Here is a 19,305-nt window from a genome sequence, read left to right on the forward strand (position 1 = left end):
CAGGGAGAGAGAGAGAGAGAGAGTCCCTTTCCTGCCCCTGGCAATGACCTGAGGTGGGAGTGAATGTAATGACAGGACCATGGCCAGACCCTCATGTTCTCCAATCCCACATCATGTCATTGGCAGGGGCAGGAAAAGGGACAGGTGTCTTCCCAGCATGGATCACAGGGAACATGGATCACCAGGTCTCTTCCCAATGTGGGGTCTCCAATGGGGGATAAAGCTGGAGCAGTGCATTAAACTCTTCCTGCAGTTGGGGCATGTGCAGGGCTTCTTTTACTGGTGCCTCCGTTGGTGTCTGCTCAAGTGAGAGCTGCTGGTGAAGCTCTTCCCACACTGGGGACACTCGTAGGGCCTCTCCCCAGTGTGGATGCGCTGGTGGGTGACGAGGGTGGAGTTGTGCTTGAAGCCCTTCCCGCAGTCGGGGCAGAGGAGGGGCCTCTCATCCGTGTGAATCCGCTGATGCTGGAGGAGCTGAGAGCTGGTATGAAACCTCTTCCCACACTCGGGGCACTGGTAGGACCTCTCCCCTGTGTGGATCATTTGGTGGATGATCATTTGGGTCTTCCTACTAAAGGTCATCCCACATTCCCCGCAGTTGTATGGCCTTTCCCCAGTGTGGATCCTCTGGTGGCAGATCAAGAGAGACTTCAGCCTAAAGCTCTTCCCACATTCCCCACATTCATAGGGTCGTTCCCTGGTGTGGGTCTTGTGGTGGGAGATCAGGTTAGAGTTCTGGCTGAAGCTCATCCCACATTCCCCACACTCATAGGGCTTCTCCCCGGTGTGGATCCGCCGGTGCCTGATGAGGTGGGAGTTGCGCTTGAAGCCCATCCCACAGTCAGGGCAGCGGAAGGGCCTCTCATCCGTGTGAATCCGCTCATGCAGGAGGAGATCAGAACTGGTGTAAAACCTCTTCTGACACTGGGGACATTCGTAGGGCCTCTCCCTCTCCCCAGCGTGGATGCGCTGGTGGGTGATGAGGGTGGAGTTGCACTTGAAGCCCTTCCCACAGTAAGGGCAGTGGAAGGACCTCTCCTCTGTGTGAATCTGCTGGTGCTGGAGGAGACTGGAGCTGGTCTGAAACCTCTTCTGACACTGGGGACACTCGTAGGGCCTCTCCCCAGTGTGGATGCGCTGGTGGATGATGAGGGCAGAGCTGCAGCTGAAGCCCTTCCCACACTCCCCACACTTGTAGGGCCATTCCCCAGTGTGGATCATCTGGTGGCTGATCAGGGTGCTGCTCTGCCTGAAGCTCTTCCCACACTCCAAGCACTTGTGGGGCTTCTCCCCATCATGAAGCTGCTCATGGACCACCAGCTCTGAGCTCTGGCTGAAGCTCTGTCCACCTTCCTGGCTCAGGGTGGGTCTTTCCTCCTCAGAGCACCCTGGGCTGGGTTTGGAGCCCCTTCTCCTGTGGGATCTCTGGGACTTGTCCTCCACGTTGGAATTCTGCACTGTGGAGCCACTCAAAATGGCCTCTTCCATGAGGTTCTGCCACAGGGATTTGTCCTCCCTGGTCTCCATCCTCAGCTTCTTCCCTGGGGGAGGAAGGACAAGGAGAGGATGGGATTTGCCTCCGTGCCAGAGGGAAGGGGAAGGAGATCCCCCCAGTGCATCCCCAGCAGGACGGGGTTGGCAGCAGGGTTGTCCTGCAGCCGGGGGCTGTGCTGGGCTGGGAGATGGAGCAGGAGAGAGGGGCAAAGGGGCACTGACTTCCTCCTCACCTGCCTGGGGCTCCTGGGGCACCGTCTTCTTCCTCACAGCCTCCTCCTCCATCTGGCAAAGTTTATGGGATGGAAAATCCTGTTTTGAGAAGAAAACAAGGGATAAGTACATTGAATTTTGTACTTGTTTGAAGGCAAACCTGGGGAGGTGCTAAACCAGGATTACAATTTAATAAGGAAATGAAGATCAAGGCAATGATGCAGAAACACTGCCTTAAACTGACAGAGTCAGGATATAACCTGACACCCTGTTGCTGGTCAGGCTGGTGGCAGCAGTCCCATTAAATGGTGGCTGCAGTCCTGTGGGAGTGATGAACGTGATTCTATCCAAGCAGTGATCCTGTAGAAGGGTCTGGTCTTCCTCTGAAGGTCCAGTGGTGGTTCTGGAGCTCTTGTCCTCTGGGAATCCAGTAGGCAAGCTGCTCCTGGTGTTGCAAGGCTCAGCTTATATGCAGGTAGGAATGCTTGGATCCTGCCCCTGAGCGGAGCATCCCACAATGGGATGATGGAATTTTATCAGTCCTGCAGTGACACTCAATGGCCCATTCCCAGAAGATCTCTCCCCTGGAGGGCGTTATCAGGGCTGAGTCATGGAAGAGATCAAGAACACTGCCGCACCTGTTTAGAGCAGTTGAAGATGGGGATTGAAAACATGCATTTGGTTCCATCTTACATTGCAGCCTGAAACAGTGGGGGAATCCCTGCTCAGGGGGTGAACACCACCCCCCTTACCCAAACTGGCTCAGGTGTGAAACCCCCACCCTGGGAAGGCCACACATACACAGGGGACAATGTCACACTTGCCCTGCTCCAGGGCAAATGGCATCTCTCTAATATTTTCTTAACCAGATTGCAAAATTATTTTGGCACAGTGAGTTCAGGGCACTGTTCTTTGAACCCAGTTGCCTTTGACAACAGCATGGTTCCTTCCTCTGAGGAGGTTGTGGGTCTCCCTGGAGGAACTCTTGGAAACTTGGATGCAGCTTCGTCTGAGCGACCTATGGGAGAACTGATGAGGAAAATGGCTGTTGTGGGACTGGAGTGTAAAGAAAATACTTTGCTGTCCCTACTTGAAAAGTTTGTTAAAATCACTGGAGAAAATGGAGCAAATAATACCAGCAAGACTGACAAGGTTCATTCACCACATGGTGAGGAACACAAGGCTGCTAAAAGTCCCACAAGAAGCCCAGCTCAAGTAGCTAAATTCCCAAATAACTACTGAATTCCCAGGCTTGGGTTTTTTCCAAATGTGAGAATCATTATTCTCTTCATCCCTGTCACCTTTGTGACAGCTACACAGAGCTTCCACTTCCTTTAAATAATATCTGTATTGGGCCGAATTTGCACTTTTCTTTAATTGTAACCTGCCAGCAGCTGAGCTGGAGCTGTGCAGGAACCAAGGAAACTTGGAATTGCCACAGAATTGCTTCTATTGTCAGCCGGTGCTGCGGCGGCCGTGGGGCAGAGGGGTGGGAAAGGGGGCTCCGGGCTGGCAGTGGAGGAAATGCCAGGCCCGGGGGCTGAGCACAGGGCTGAGCACGCAGAGATGGTTTTGTTCTTGCTGAGCTCGCACTGAGCCAAGGCCTGTCCTGCCCCTCATTCGGCCACGCTGGGGAGGGGCTGAGGGTGTGGGGGAGCTTGGGAGGGGACACAGCCAGGACAGGAGATCCCAGCTGACCCCAGGGATACCCCAGACCATAGGACATCATGATCAGTGCATGAAGTGTGGGGAACAAGGAGGAAAGGGGCACATTTGCAGTGAGGGTTTTGTCTCCCCAGGTAACACTTAGGCAGGATTGGGCCCTGTTTCGCCAGTGGGCAGGGCCCGCACCAAAGACACAGACACCAACTTAACTTAAGGAACAGTGTAATTTAGATAATGCAAATTTGCAAAAAATTACAAAAATATTAGGTAGGCAAAGCAAATAATCATTAGTAAACAATTCCGAAAGAGAAGATGTTGAAATGAGTATCACACAACTGTCCATTTCTGGCTGCAGGCTCTGGAGATTCTATCTCTGCCTTCAATCAGGGCTGCATTCCCTAAAGAATCCTGGTACCAAATCCTGTTTTGCAAGGCTGGAACAGTGTCTCAGGTTTAGCTGGGTGTGTATTCAATTACCCTCTGTTAAAGTTGGGGCAATTATCATCTGTTAATTGAGCAGTTTACTTTATCTCTTCCACATGAATCCTCCCTCCAGGGAGATGTCTTCTGTTAATGGGCCATTGAGTGTCACTGATAAAAATTCCATCATCCCATTGTGAGAAGCTCCGCCTAGAGGGAGGAGCCAAGCATTCCTAGCTGGATATAATCTGAGAATGTGAACAACAGAGTCAGCCTTCTCCCACAGGATTCCCAGAAGAGCAGCTTCCAGCTCCACTGGATCCCAGAGGAAGGCCAGGCCGATCGACGCCACAACTGGACCTTCAGAGGAAAACTCCACCCTTCCACAGGATCACTGCTCCAACAGAACCACACCTGTCACTGCAGGAGCACTGCAGCCACCATTTAACAGGAGTGCTACCAACACTCTGATCCACAGGGTGTCAGGTCATATTCTTACTCTGTAAGTAGTTTTTAGTACTACTGCATTTGTATTTTTAATTTTCCTTCTGAAGAACTGTTATTCCTATTCCCATTGACTTTGCTTGACAGCTCCTTCTTTTGAAAATTATAATTCCAAGGGAAAGGATTAACATTTTCCATTTCAAGGGAGTCTCCTGCCTTCCTTAGCAGACACCTGTCTTTTCAAACTGACACAATGCCCTGGGACAGCCAGGCAGGTGAGGAGGAAGTCAGTGCCCCTTTCCCCCTCTCTCCTGCTCCATCTCCCAGCCCAGCACAGCCCCCGGCTGCAGGACAACCCTGCTGCCAACCCCGTCCTGCTGGGGATGCACTGGGGGGATCTCCTTCCCCTTCCCTGTGGCATGGAGGTCAATCCCATCCTCTCCTTGTCCTTCCTCCCCCAGGGAAGAAGCTGAGGATGGAGACCAGGGAGGGCAAATCCCCACAGCAGAATCGCCTGGAAGAGGCCATTTTGAGTGGCTCCATGGTGCAGAATTCCAATGTGGAGGAAAAGCCCCAGAGATTCCATAGGAGGAGGGGCTCCATACCCAGCCCAGGGTGCTCTGAGGAGGAAAGACCCACCCTGAGCCAGGAAGGTGGACAGAGCTTCAGCCAGAGCTCAGAGCTGGTGGTCCATGGGCAGCTTCATGATGGAGAGAAGCCCCACAAGTGCTTGGAGTGTGGGAAGAGCTTCAGGCAGAGCAGCACCCTGATCAGCCACCAGATGATCCACACTGGGGAATGGCCCTATGAGTGTGGGGAGTGTGGGAAGGGCTTCAGCTGCAGCTCTGCCCTCATCATCCACCAACACATCCACACTGGGGAGAGGCCCTACGAGTGTCCTGAGTGCCAGAAGAGGTTTCACACCAGCTCCCATCTCCTCTGCCACCAGCGAATTCACTCAGAGGAGAGGCCCTTCCACTGCCCTGACTGTGGGAAGGGCTTCAAGCAGAAATCCCACCTCATCCACACTGGGGAGAGGCCCTACGAGTGTCCCAATTGTCAGAAGAGGTTTCCCACCAGCTTCCAGCTCCTCCAAAACCAGCAGATTCACACAGATGAGAGGCCATTCCTCTGCCCAGACTGCGGAAAGGCTTCAAGCACAATTCCACCCTCATCAGGCACCAGCGCATCCACACTGGGGAGAGGCCCTACGAGTGTCCCCAGTGTGGGAAGAGCTTCACCAGCAGCTCTCATTTGACAAGACACCAACGGAGCCACCAGTAAATGAAGCCCTGCAAGTGCCTCGATTGCAGGAACAGCTTCATGCACCACTCCAGCTTCATCCCCCATGGGAGAAGCCAGATTGGAAAGAGCCCTGGTGATCCATGTTCCCTGTGATCCATGCTGGGAAGACACCTGTACCTTTTCCTTCCCGTGACATGATGTGGGAATGGAAGAACATGAGGGTCTGGCCAAGGCCCTGTCATTACATTCACTCCCACCTCAGGCCATTGCCAGGGGCAGGAAAGGGACTCTCTCTCTCTCTCCCTGAGGAGAAGGGTGTCCTTTCAGACAGGGGAAATTGTGGCTGGGAAGAGACAGTTAGTTGTGTTTAGTTTTCCCTGTCAAAGTTTAATTTATCCCTTCTGTTATCAATACTGTTTCCGTTCCATTTTTTCCTTATCTCGTTGCTGTTCCCAATAAATTGTTCTTATCCCAGCCCGGGATCTTTGCCTTTTGTGCTTTCCATGGGAGGCAGGAGGGCAGCGAGGGCAGCGCGGTTTTAGCGGGAGCAGGAAATTGGGGAATCCCATTGCTGAAGCCCGGCCCATGGAAACCGAGCATCCCAGCTGGTGCCAGCCCTGGTGTTCATGGCAACCACCCCTGGCATGGGGTCTCCATGGAGCTGCCAAGGGACTGAGCATAGCAACAGGGGGCTGGTGATGGTTTCCATGGAAACTGACTACAGCAACAGGGTCCTGGTCATGGTTGCCTGCTAAGGATCAGATTTGTCACAGGCCCTCAGAGGAATTCCATGGGATCTTTCCAAGAGTCTCCAGGCTGTTCAAGAGCTGGAATGCCACAGGCATGGACAGGGGCTTCATGGAGACCTCCCAGGGGTTTCTGGGATGGTAAAGAGCCCTGTGGTCAGAGTGTCATGGTTTAACACTGGCACAATGCCAGTGCCCCCATGAAGATACTTTCTCCCTGGTTTCTGCTGTGAGATGTGACCAGGAATAAGCAAACAGGCTCCTACTTAGGGAAAAAAGAACCAGAACTTTATTAACTACTCTACAACTACAAATAAAAAGGAACACACACACAGGGAAAATGAAAACCTCACAAATGCATTTCCTTTTCCCCCCACCAAATTTCCAACACAATACATTTGTTCCTCAAATCACCAACTCTCGGTCCAGCACCACCTTTTAGACAATCAATCCTTAGTTCATCAAGAGGAGAGGAGTCCTTCTTGTGCCATGGCTTCCCCTGGAAACACAATCGAAGCCTCGTGTGTTTCCGTGTCACTTGTGGCACTGCCCGGAGTACATCTGCCGTCGTGACTTCTTCCTTTTCATGTCCAGTGCTCTCACCACTGAACACGGACCAGAACTGCTTCTAGGGTTGTCTTTTAAGGATGCTCTGTCCCGATCCAAAAAAGGCACAGTCTCTCCTTTGGGACACCTGTCCCCACAATCTCTCCTTTGGGACACCTGTCCCCCCCATATTTTTTCACCCCCTGGGGCCGAGGGGCATCAACACTGAACCCTCTTGGTTCTGAGGCCATTGCCTCCCCCTAGAATGCAGTCTCTGTGTCACAAGGAACTTGGGTCTGTCCATCTCTCCTTTGGGACACCTGTCCCCACAATCTCTCCTTTGGGACACCTGTCCCCCCCCATATTTTTCACCCCCTGGGGCCGAGGGGCATCAACACTGAACCCTCTTGGTTCTGTCCATGGCTGTACAAAAAGAGTCCAGCAAAAGCTACTCCATCATCTCTTCCCACTAGGATTCTTCTCTACTCTTCTACTATCTCTCGCTTGCCCAGACCTCTCTCACACTGGCCCATTTCCTTTTTCATCTTCCACTCTATCTTCTAGGAAAGGTCAATGTTCTGTAAAGTTCTCATTTTCCAAAAAGGGGTTAAAAGCTCCTACAAGCGGCCGGCTGAACCCCCCCCTCTTCTCCGTCCCAGCTGTGCTGCCGGCACAGGCCCATGTTCATCAAGCTTCAAGGTTACAGTCCCGGGCAGCGGCTCTCTCTCTCTCTCTCTGTCTCTCAGGGGGGGCTGCCCGATGGCTCCCGGTCTCTCTCTCTCTCTCTTCCACCCTTCCACCCCCGGGCTCAGGCCTACCTCTCCCGGCCACATGGCTTTTCCCCTCCCCCTGCCCAGCCAGCAGCTGGGCCGGGGGAGAGACCCGAACTCTTTCCCGCCGGAAACCCAAGAGAGGACCCTCCCAGGGGAGAGCTCTGCTTTTAACCCCGTGTTCTCAGAGGCGTGTCCATGTCCCAATGGCCAGGTTAAATGCCAATATTAAAGTCTGAATATCCATTGGCCAAAAACACAGCATCCCAAAAAACACATTTCCTGTCAAACCACCACACAGAGGCTGTCACAGCCATTCCATGGTGACATCCCAGGGCACCTTGGGCTGCAAGGGCACCGATCTGTCACAGGCACTCACGGGAGCTCCCCGGTGACATCCCAGGAGTCCCCAGGTGTCGGGTTCGGCTGTCTGTCTCTGCCCCGACACAGGTAGAGTGGTTCTTGGGTGGCACGCGATTCAAAGGACGAGTCTGGACTCTTCAGCTTTTCGATCTTCAGGTTGTTTATTATTTCTTATCTACAAAGTTTTCTGTCTGCCCAACAGAGGTCTGATCTGCAGGCATTCACAGGCACTCTCTGACCACCCACGGGGCGGTCATGTCTTTTTATACTAAAATCTACGTATACAATATTTACCTTTATTTCCCAATGCTTTTCGCCCATGTTAGCAAGTGCACCTTCACCAGAAACCAATCCCCAAGTGCCAACATCATCACAGGAGATGGAGGACAAGAAGAAGAAAGAAGAAGGATGAGACACGCCCTGATCCCTCCATCTTGTCTCCATAACCCCCCTGTACCAAAAACCTTAAAGTCTATATTTCACCCTCTAAATGTGTCTCTTTTACACCTTTTACTCTAAAGTGATTCTCTTGTCCTCAAACTCTTGTTACTTCTGTGGATGGATCAAAATCAAGCCACCAAACACTCTTGGCAACATTCCAGGATTTTCGAGACCCCCAAGGGTTCTCCTGGCATCTCTGGACATCGGGAACAATGTGCTGAGATCCCACACCCAGGCTGCCAAAGAGCTGGGATGTCCCAGACACTCACAGGGGTTCCTGTCATGGGCACAGTGGGAGCTTCAGGCAGCGTTTATTAGAGAAGCTCATGTTGGGTCACAAGGTGCAGAAACGAGCCCCAATAGCCCCCACAGATCCCCAAATGTCTCCATTGAGTCAGAGATGACACAGACTCAGATCAGAAGGCTAAGGGCTAAAAGCCACCCATTTATTCAATCCTCTTCCTTTTGACCTTGATTTTCTACTGGTGGATCTCTTTGGTCATTTAATCAACACATTTCACATGATTGGCTGATAAAGACAACCCCCTTCAGTAACCAACTTTATGGAAAAAACAACCTATTACAGACACCACCTGTCGATAATTTACAATTCTTTCTCCCCAGCTTCCTAATGGTTCCCAATCTAATTAATGGGAAAACTCTCTTGCTTTCTGTGTCTCTGACCAGACTCTCATATTCACAGAAAAATACCCCCAAGGACCTCCAGGCTTTGTAATCTCCTTCTGTGAGAGGAGCCTTGGAGCAGCTAGCTCCAATCCCAGCCTCAGACTTTTACAGAGTTCATGGGTAAAGAATTATCAAGGTGAAATTTAACCTTTAGCATTTGTCCCACAGGATTAAGGATGACAAAGCATATATATTTATAAAAAATTTCTATTATCTATTATGGTAAAAATTAGACAGAATTATCTTAATCAAAAATATTTAGTCCAAGGAATAAGAGCTGTAACATATTATATTATATTATATTATATTATATTATATTATATTAATTTCTAGAAAGCACTCAGAAGGGATTTCAAAGCAATTTTATTAAAGGAAAAGAAGCTGTTTTTAAGGAGAGATTGATGTCACTCCCACAGACCAATGACCACGGGCAAATCCCTTTGGCTCAGCCTGAAGAAGTGACCTTGAAGGGTGTCCCGACTGCAGGGAGGAATCTCCACACCCCCCAGGAAGGGAAATGTCAGGGGATGCTGCCTTTAAAATTTGGGATGGGGCTTTTCAAGTCTGAGGTTCTGCTCTGTCAGTCAGGTGTGCCCAGCCTGGGCCAGCTCAGCAGCTCTGCAGAAGCTCTCAGTGGTGTCACTTGGTTGTTCCTTTCTCTGAGGATTTTCCAGCACTGTCACAGCTTCAGCTCCCTCTGAGGATGTTGAACTTTGGGATGGAGGAGTCAGACTTGTTTCTGCAATATTCACCCCAAAAGCAGCGTGACCTCTCCCCTCCTTCATTTCCCACTGGGGGCTTTGCAAACAGTGCCTTGCTGGAGCTGTTGGAGCCCATTGCAGGCAGAGCCTCCTGCTCCAGCAGGAACTGCCTTTCCTGTGCCATCAGCAGGGCAGATCCCGCTGCAGGAAAAGCCCCAGGCCAGCCCCAGCACAGGGAAGGCCTCGGGCACAAGGGCAGAGTGCCGTGCTGGGAGCTGTGCCAGGGAGAGCCTGAGGCACCAAAGGCACCTTGGCAGCAGCAGCTGCTTGCAGCCCATGGCCAGAAGCCTCCCTTGGCAGCCCGGCCTAGTGGCCACCACTGCAGAGCTGCTGCCTCAGGGCTCATTCCTGGCTGGCCTCTGAAAAGCCACTTGTGCTCCAGGAGCCTGACTGGGAAGCCATTGGCCCCAGCACCTCGGGGACAAGATATCAATGACAAAAGTCTTCATGCCAGCAGAGCCAAGGCAGGGGCAGAGGAAAGGGCAGAGCCAGGCCCAGGGGACAGGGCTGCCATGGTGATGGCTGTCAGGGCACTACCCCTGCAGCAGCCTGGCTGCCCTCAGCAGACATTCTGGCCAGAATCGTTGTGAGGGCACCCAGCACATCAGAGAACCCACACTACAGCAATTCTGTCCTTGGGGAGGGAAGGGGATTTCACTGGGTCAGGTTGCACAAAGCTCCTGCTCTTGGACAATTCCTGGGATGGGGCATCCACTTCTCCAGAAAAACAGTTGCACTTTCATGCCACTTTCATAATTGTAAAATATTTCCTCTTCTAACAAATGTAAATGGACCCTCATTCAGTTTAGAGATATTGACCATTTTTCTGTCATGGGAAGATTTGGAAGAAAATAACTTTGATCACTATTTTTCCATTTTCACAGACCTTGGAGAGGACCCAGAAATCTCCCAAGATGGGGTTTGGAGGTGCCATCACAAAACCAGAAGGAAGAGGCTGAGGGCTCTGGGGTCAGTGGTGTGGAGACTGAGGACAGAACAGGAATAGCCTGGGAGGGATGGAAGGGTGGTTTCAGAGAGGCTGGAGCTTTTCTTCCTAGTGGGAATGAGCCTGATGAAGACATAATAGCACCAAAAGCAGCTGGGGAGGCCCAGAGTGGACACCAGGAGAAAGGAATTTCCCTGCCCGGACAGGGCTGTGGTGCAGCACGTCCCCCAGCAGGAGCCTGGAGCAGCCCAAGGCTTTGTGTGGGCAGGCAGGGGCAGGCAGGAGGCAGAGCTGTCAGCAAAGGAAGGGGCCAGCCAGGTGGGGCAGCCGGGGGATGCCCACAGCCTGCAGGGACAGAGGCGCAGGTTTGCTCAGCACCAGAGACACCTTTGCCTTGCTTGTCCCCACCTGTCATCACTGCCACCAGTGTTCTGCTCTACCATGAACCTGGGGACACTTTCTCAGTCCTGTCCCTCAGAAGGATCTATTTAAAGTATGAGAAACCTCACTTTGAGTTCTTGAGAAGTTCTTTGAGCACACTCTTAGGGACTGAGTCTGATGCAAAGAGCACCAAAGCCCCAGAGGGTCATTAAAGCCCTTGTGCTGTGTCTGTGCTGCTGGGCTGGGCCAGGCTCCTGGCCAGAGGCAGCTCCTGGCAAGGGCAGCAGAGCTGCAGAGAGACAGCTCTGGCCAGGAGCAGCTCCTGTGCACAGCCCAGCAGGGCTGGGGCACTGCCAGGGCCCCTCAGGGACACCAGCAGGGCACAGACAGAGCTCCCAGGGGCTCAGCACTGGCAGGGGCTGTGGCATGTCCCAGAGGGGGCTGTGTCACAGCAGCTCCTCTGGGGCTGTGTCATGGAGGCACAGAGCAGCTGTGATGTCAGCAAGGGGCCGTGTGACAGCACAGAGTGGGCTGTGTGAGGTCACAGATTGGGCTATGACATCACAGAGCTCATTGTGTGAAGTCATTGAGGAGCCATGGCATCATAGAGGGAACTGTGTGACACCACAGAGCAGGCTGTGACATCATGACATCATAGAGCAGGCTGTGAGGTCAAAGTGCGTGCTGTGACATTACAGAGTGGCAGTATGACATCACAGAGAGGGTCTTGTGGCTTGACTGAGGGGGTTGTGACATCACACAGCTGTCTGTGACATCATACTGTGAGGCCGTAGAGCAGATCTTGCCATCATAGAGGGTGGCTCAGTTACATCAGAGAGTGGTTTGTGACGTCACTGGGTTGCTGTGTAACATCATAGAGCAGCCTGTAACATCACAGAGACTTCTGTGACATCACACAGCAGCTGTACCACATCATAGGGTGACATCTTATAGTTGGCTGTGTGACATCACAGGGCCGCTGTGTGACATCACCGGAGGCTGTGTGAAATCACAGGGGCTGTGTAACATCACAGGGGACTATGTGACATCACAGAGATTGCTGTGGACATCACAGGGGCTGTGTGACATCACAGGGGCTGTATGAGGTCCCTGGGGAGGTCACTCTGCCCCGGCCCCCTCACAGTTCCCCCCAGAGCAGTCCAACCCTGCTCATGCACAGCGGGGTCCCCTGTCCCCCGGGTCCCCCCGCCCCCGGCGCCGCAGCCTCCCCCAGAGGATGTTCCACGAGATCGACCCCAGAGCCTGACACGGGGACGGGGGGCCGGGGCCCTGGGGGTGGCACAGGGGGACAGGGACCCCCCGGCAGCATCCCCGTGTCCCCCAGGGCCAGAGCCTGGGCCAGGGCTCCTTCACCCTGGTACCAACGAGGCCTTGAGAGAGCTGAAAAAATCCCCAGCAAGGGAGCAGCAAAAACCAGATTTAATATTAAGCAACAGCAGCACAAAGTTCCTTGGCAAGAGTCACTCTGCTCCTGACTGGACACTTCAGGCACACCTAGGAAACAAAGCAACAACAAAAACAAATCAAATTCTGGCAATCAAACCAGAAATTAACTGAGAACTGTCCCTTTGTATGTGTGACAAAAGGACAGTGAGGGCAAGGATAAAAGGAATATGGCCCAAAAGATTAACAGAGCTCAAACTTAACAGGACTAAAATTATACCTTAACCTTAACTGATACTTTCAACTTCCCAATTTAGCAAAAGAACAACACTTAACAGTATGTAACCTAACTTATAACATATGACTATGCAATTTAATAGAGGAATAACACTTAACAATATTTAACTTAGATAATAACTTAAAGTTATCAACTTAGTAAAAGAATAACTCTTAGCAGCATTTAACTTTACTTAGACGTCATGACTTTACCTTACTGATATCTGAATATCTGACTGACTCAGCTGTCCAAGGCTCTCAAACCCCTCAGAGAGCAGCATTTCTGCCACATTTCCCCAGCACGGGCACTCCTGTGTGCACACAGACACAGAGTCAGTGCAAGGCACCTGGGAGAAATTCCCCTGAGGGCAGGAAATGCTCCCCGTGGATCCTTTGGCATCTCCCCAGTGGGTGAAGGGTTGGGCCTGGAGGAGTGGGGGGATCGGCCCAGGCTCCGTCGTTGTTGGGGATCCCCGAGTGCAGCAAACGGGAGAGTTCCCGGCTGGGAGAGGCCCCACTCAGAGGGAGTCGCTGGCCCAGGAGAGCTCCAAGGGCTCCTTTTGGAGCGCTGTTTGTAGGGCCCCAAGAGAGGGGCTTCAGTGCCAGAAATGGTTCATCCTGGCCGCACTTGGCACCAACAGCTTTCTTCCATGAGGCCTCATGGAAGGCCCAGTGAGACCTTTGTGACCCTGGGGGTCCCCACAGAACCAAGAGGATCATTGTGATATTGTGGGGCCTCATGAAACCAAAATGCCTTTGTGACACTGCAGGGCTGCATGGAACCAAAGCTCCAGGGTGACACAGAGGGGCCTCCAGCCATCAATGGTCCTTTGTGACACTGTGGAGCCAAAGGAGACCATTGTGACACTGCAAACCCCCAGGGTCCAAAGGTCCATTGTGACATAGCAGGGCTCATGGAACAGAGGAGTCCCGTGACACTGTGGGGCCTGTGGAACCATGGAGACCATTGTGACACTGCAAGGCCTCATGGAATTAGTGGGACCGTTGTGACACTGCAGGGCCTTCTAGAACCCAGGGGCCACTGTGACATTGTGGGACTCCATCAAACCAAGGGTCCATTGTGATACTGCTGGACTTTGCCATTGTGACACTGCTGGACCCCATAGAAACCAGTAACTATTGTGGCACTGTGGGGCCCCCAAAACCAAGGGAGCACAGAACAGGTGTGGCTGCTTTGGCCTCCCATGGGCTGCCTGACCGATCCAGCTGACGCTGGCATGTTGAGGGGCACTTTTCATCTGCTGTTGAAGCAGTGGGGCTCCATGCTTTCCTTCCTATGGAAAAGAACTGTCCTTCTTCTCCTGGCACCCTGGCCAGATTTGGGATTTCACTTCCAAATTTCCTTATATCCAGAGACTATTCCAATAGGAATATTGCCAGGACAGGTCTGGGTGGCAACGGTTTCACAATGGTCACCTCTCATCTGTCCCCAAAACCCTGGGGAAGGCTCCGTGCTTTCCTTCCTATGGGAAAGAATTGTCCTGCTTCTCCAGGTGCCCATGGCTGAGATTGGGGTTCCACCATCGAAATTCCCTTAACTGAAAGACTGATCCCAGACAAAATCTGCAATTCTTCAGAAGTCTGCCTTGCCGTGGTAAAGTGAGGCTCTCACCTGCCTTCCAAACACTGGGGCTCTGTGCTTTCCTTCCTATGGAAAAGAACTGTCCTTCTTGTCCCAGTGCCCATGACCAGAATGGAATTCCACCTATAACATTGCCTTACTGTGAGAGACTGGAGGAGATTGTTGCCTCGAAACATTTCATGTGTGGGGGAGGAAGGGGCAGGTCCAGCCTTGCCCCGCCCTGGAAGCCCAGCCCTGCCCTGCCCTGGAACCCCAATCCCCCCAGAGCCTCTATCCCAGCCCAGCAGTGGCTGCCAATCCCTGGCACAGCACAGGCAATGCTCCACAGCCACCTCTGCAGCCCCAGCCCAGCTCCTGAGGGACCAAATGAGCCCAAGCCCCACCTGGGGGAAGGGCCCAGGGAGACCAAAGGGTATTGAAGGCTGACCACAAGGCAAGCACACATCTTATCCTGCATCCTCTTGGAATTTCCATCTGAACAGTGCTGGAATCCAGGAGTTGGTAGCTGTGTGTGTGCTTCTCTGAATCTTTTCTGTCTTTTGCTCTCTCTGTGTCTTCTTCTATTTCTATCCTCTTGCAAATTTTGAGTAACTTAAAATTGAACAAGTTAAGAGTTTATGAAATTGAATGGGCCAAGGTAATGCTTTGAGAAGTGTTTTCTGCTGAATACATGTCGCATTAAACCATTTGCCAAAGTTTCTCTGGTTTTGTGAAGTTGCCAGCAAAGACTGTTTGGTTGTTTTGACTTCCTGAGGATTTCTTGTCAGGATTTCTCCAGTGCGTCCCACTCAGAGGACACAAACAATTGTAATTCCTTTTAAATGTCTCCTTGAGAGAGTTGTTTTAGGGATGGGAGTCAGGGCTTGTGTGTGCTGCTTGGCCCAGCCCAGGCAGGGCTTTCCCAGCCACATTCCACACTCCATTGCCCAGCTGGAGCCCCTGGTGCCTCTGAGTTGTGCTGCCCCAGCCCCAGGGACGCTCTCCTTGTCTGCCCATTCCCCCACGCTCTCTGGACAGGGATGGCCTCACTGGGGGCTGCTGACATCCTCAGCAACTTGGAGGCTGCTGCTGAATTTCCCTGCTCCAGAGGCTTGTTCAGCCTTCAGCTCTTCAGTGCAGGAATTCAGTGTCCCAGAGCTCATTAACATTTAGAACACCTTAACAGGCCAAGCCTCTGGGAATAATTAGATTTCAGTTTCCAAATCTTGTGTGGTTAATAAGAGAGATTTCAGAAGTGCATTCAGCTGAATATGTTTTATTTAAAAAGACAGTGAGAAAACAGTTTTAGGTACTGTTTAGGTTTGTTTCTTTTTCCCCTTTAATAGCAATCTCCAACTGACACTGAATCCAAGTACCTCCTCATGCAGTTTGAATCGATATGAAAATCAAGACCCTTCGTGGCTGACAATCAATCAGACTCTGTCCCTACCCCCAGCCCACCATTTCCCCCATCCAAGCCCTGGCACTCAGAGCAGCCTTGTGCAAATCTGAGCTGCCTCCAGCCCAGGCTGCACCTGCAGCTTTCAGCTCCTTGGCTCCAACTCCCACCTGCTTTCCTTGGAGAAGGAGCTGCCCGAGACACAGAGAGATGTTCACAGCCCAAGGGCTCCAGCCCCACCTTGGAGGCCCTTCCCAGACCCTACTCCAGCTGCCAGACATCTTTCCTGCCCTGGGCAACCCAACCCAGGCCACAGTGACCTGGGTAATCCCCGTCCTTGATGTCCTGGTCACACAGCCCTGGCCCCTTGTTCCCATGTCAGGCTCTGGGGTGGATCCTGTGGAACATCCTTTGGTGGAGGCTGTGGCTCCAGGTGGGCTGGGGGGATCCCGGGGGACAGGGACCCCGCTGGGCATGGACAGCATGGGACTTGTTGGGAGAAACTGTGAGGGGAAGCTGGGGCCGAGTGACCAACCCAGTGACCTGACACAGCCCCTCTGGGATGTCACACAGCCCCTCTGGGATGTCACAGCCTGCTCTGTGAGCTCACAGCCCCTTCTCTAATGTCACACATCTGGTCTCTGATGTCACAGCCAATTCTGTGATGTCATAGTCTGCTCTGTGATGCCATCACTAATCAATGATCTCACATTACCCACTTTGTGATGTCATAGCCCACTCTGTTACCTCATGTTACCAGATAATCAATTGCCTACACCAGGTGAGCTGACACCTGGAGCTTGTTCTCCACATCCCCAGGCCTATGGAAACCACACAAGGCCCATTGTGTGAGAAGGGGAACTGGAAGTTCAGCAGCCTCAGGGTCCTGCCAGCTCAGCCAGGCCCACTGGAACATTGGGGTCCACGACCACGAGGGACCACCAGAGAGACCCCCCAGGAAAGAAGAACACATGGGTAAAGGGGCGAGGAAATATGCTAATGATTTTGGGGAAATGATTATCATATGTGTGTTTAGTCCAAGACAATCAATGAATATGTGAGCAAAATACAGAAAATAAACAGAAACTTTCCTGTACTCAGCATGCACAGCTTTGGGAGGAGCTCTCCCCCGTGCATCCAGCTGAATAAAGAATGCTGCTTCTTAATGCTACTCTGGGGTTAAGGAGTTTTCTGTTTTGCCGAATTTTTGGTGACACTCCCAAGGAAAGCTCTGTCTGCTGCTGTTCACACGGAGGCTACCTGGGCCCCAGTGACCATGAAATAATCAAGTTTTCAATGTTCTATGAAAGAAGGAGGGGCAGCAACAAAACTTCTACACTGGAATTAGGAAGGGCAGACTTTGGCCCTCCCCAGACTTTGGGGAGTACCAAATCTGGTACTGATTTTTTGAAAGGAAAGAGCCCTTTAAAGCAAAGGGATCCAGGAAGGATGGACAAATTTCAAGAAAGTAGTCTTAAGGGGGAAGGAGCAACCTGTCCCAGTGTGCCAAAACATGATCTAGAGAGGAAAAGGACTGTCCTGGCTGCCGATGGAGCTTTTGTGGGAACTCAGGGGAAAAAAGGACCAGCAATGCAGAAAGTGTATAAGGATGTCATTAGGTTATGAAGAAAGTGATGTGAAGAAATGAAAGCTCAATTAGAATTTAAACTGGCGGCTTGTAAAAAGAATAAAAAATGTTTTTATAAAAACAATTATAGCAAAAGGAGGGAGAAGGAGAACCTCTACTCTTTATTGGATGCAGTTAAAAATAGAGCAACTGAAAATAAGTAAAAGACAAAGCTACTTAATATCTTGTTTGTCAATTTTCAATATTAGGACAGGCTGTCCTCAGGACAAGTGTTCTCCTGAGCTGGTAGATGGGCACAGGGAGCAGAACAGCCCCCTGGAATCCAGGAGGAAGCAGCTGGGGACCTGCTGAGCCACTCAGATGCTCACAGGTGTCTCTGGGAGCAGATGGGATCCATCCTAGGGGGATGAGGGAGCTGTGGATGAGCTCCCCAAGCTGCTCTCCATCATTTACCATCAGTCCTGGCTCAGCAGGGAGGGCCCAGAGCACTGGAGGTGCCAGTGTGAGCCCATCCCCAGGAAGGGCTGGAAGGAGGAGCTGGGGAACTCCAGGCCTGTCAGCCTGACCTGGGTGCCCGGTAAGGTTATGGAACAGATCACCTTGAGTGCCATCACAGGGCACCCACAGGATGGCCCAGGGATCAGAGCCAGCCAGCGTGGATTTCAATATCTGCATTCATGGTCTGGATAAGGGGATTGAGTTCAGCGTGAGCAAATTTGCAGATGACACCAAGCTGGGTGTGAGTGTGGATCTGCTGGAGGGTAGGAGGGCTCTGCACAGGGCCCAAATCCAACAAGGTGAGGTTTAATAAGTCCCAGTGCCGGGTCCTGCACTTTGGCCACAACAACCACTGCAGCACTACAGGCTGGGGACAGAGTGGCTGGAGAGCAGCCAGGCAGAAAGGGACCTGCAGGGACTGATGGACAGCAGGCTGGACATGAGGCAGCAGTGTGCCCAGGTGGCCAAGAAGGCCAATGGCTCCTGGCCTGGATCAGGAATTGTATGGCCAGAAGGAGCAGGGCAGTGATTTTTGTCCTGTGCTGGGCACTGGTTGGGCAGCACCTCGAGTGCTGTGTCCAGTTCTGGGCCCCATAAATTAGGAAGGCCATGGAGGGGCTGGAGCGTGTCCAGAGAAGGGCAACAAGGCTGGGGAAGGGTGTGGAGCACAAGTCCTGTGAGGAGTGGCTGAGGGAGCTGGGGTTGTTTGTCCTGGAGAAGAGGAGGCTCAGGAGAAACCAGGCCATGTCAGGGCACAGGCTGGACTAGATGATCTCCAAGGCCTTTTCCAAACTTCCTAATTCTGGGATTCCCTGAAACTACCCATGGAGCAGCTGCAGGGTGAGCCCTGGGCCTGCTCTTCAGCAGCTACAGCAGCCCAGGTCCCTCAGCTTCTCCTGGCAGCCCCAAAGCCCATCCTGTCAGTCCTGCAGAGCCTCTGCAGCTCCTCCTCATTGCCCAGAACAGGGAGCCCCAGAGGCAGAAACAGCAGCCCAGATGTGCCCCCCCTGGCCTGGGGTGCCTCTGGCAAGGGAGCAGCAGCAGGCACTGCAGGAGCCTGCAGACAATTCCTGCAGCACTTGTAGGATGATCCTGCTGCCCAAGGGACGTTCCCATGAGGCCAAGTCAGGAACTGCAATGGGGGGTGGGGCCAGAGAGGAAAGGGCAAACAGGGATGGGCTGTTTGCAGGGCAGGGAACAGGGCTGGGCAACATGAAGAAATCTGGATTAGGAAAGAGGAAAGAAAGCAAAGGTGAAGGTAAGGAAATACTCAGGGCAGTTTGGGGGTGGCTGCCAGGCAGCCCTGGCTCTGAGCAACAGCGTCTGCAGTGGCACAGGAAACTCCCAGCTGATGGGAACAAACTTTCCGGCTGAGTGCAGAGGCCAGGACAAAGCTGAGTGGTTTCCCTGGTGTCCCCCAGGCCTTGCTGGCCCCA

General features: G+C 52.4%; 2 protein-coding genes across 2 annotated transcripts in view; one reads left to right on the plus strand and one right to left on the minus strand.

Moving 5' to 3' along the window:
• Positions 1 to 276: 276 nt before the first annotated feature.
• LOC143692665 (uncharacterized) lies at positions 277 to 2,381 on the minus strand. The gene is made up of 2 exons (XM_077172913.1): positions 2,346 to 2,381; positions 277 to 1,374 (listed from the first exon to the last, which is right to left on the minus strand). The coding sequence occupies exons 1-2, from the start codon at positions 2,379 to 2,381 to the stop codon at positions 277 to 279; spliced, it is 1,134 nt and encodes a 377-aa protein (XP_077029028.1).
• Positions 2,382 to 4,655: 2,274 nt separating this feature from the next.
• The window catches only part of LOC143692666 (uncharacterized), a 28,905-nt gene continuing 14,255 nt past the window's right edge, over positions 4,656 to 19,305 (plus strand). Inside the window, exons 1-2 of the mRNA XM_077172914.1 lie at positions 4,656 to 4,661; positions 4,937 to 5,241. Of these exons, the coding sequence (XP_077029029.1) occupies positions 4,656 to 4,661; positions 4,937 to 5,241 (311 nt within the window). The remainder of the gene's footprint in view (positions 4,662 to 4,936; positions 5,242 to 19,305) is intronic.

The sequence above is a fragment of the Agelaius phoeniceus genome (assembly GCF_051311805.1).
Source record: "Agelaius phoeniceus isolate bAgePho1 chromosome W unlocalized genomic scaffold, bAgePho1.hap1 SUPER_W_unloc_2, whole genome shotgun sequence".
In the NCBI taxonomy this organism is placed as follows: domain Eukaryota; kingdom Metazoa; phylum Chordata; class Aves; order Passeriformes; family Icteridae; genus Agelaius; species Agelaius phoeniceus.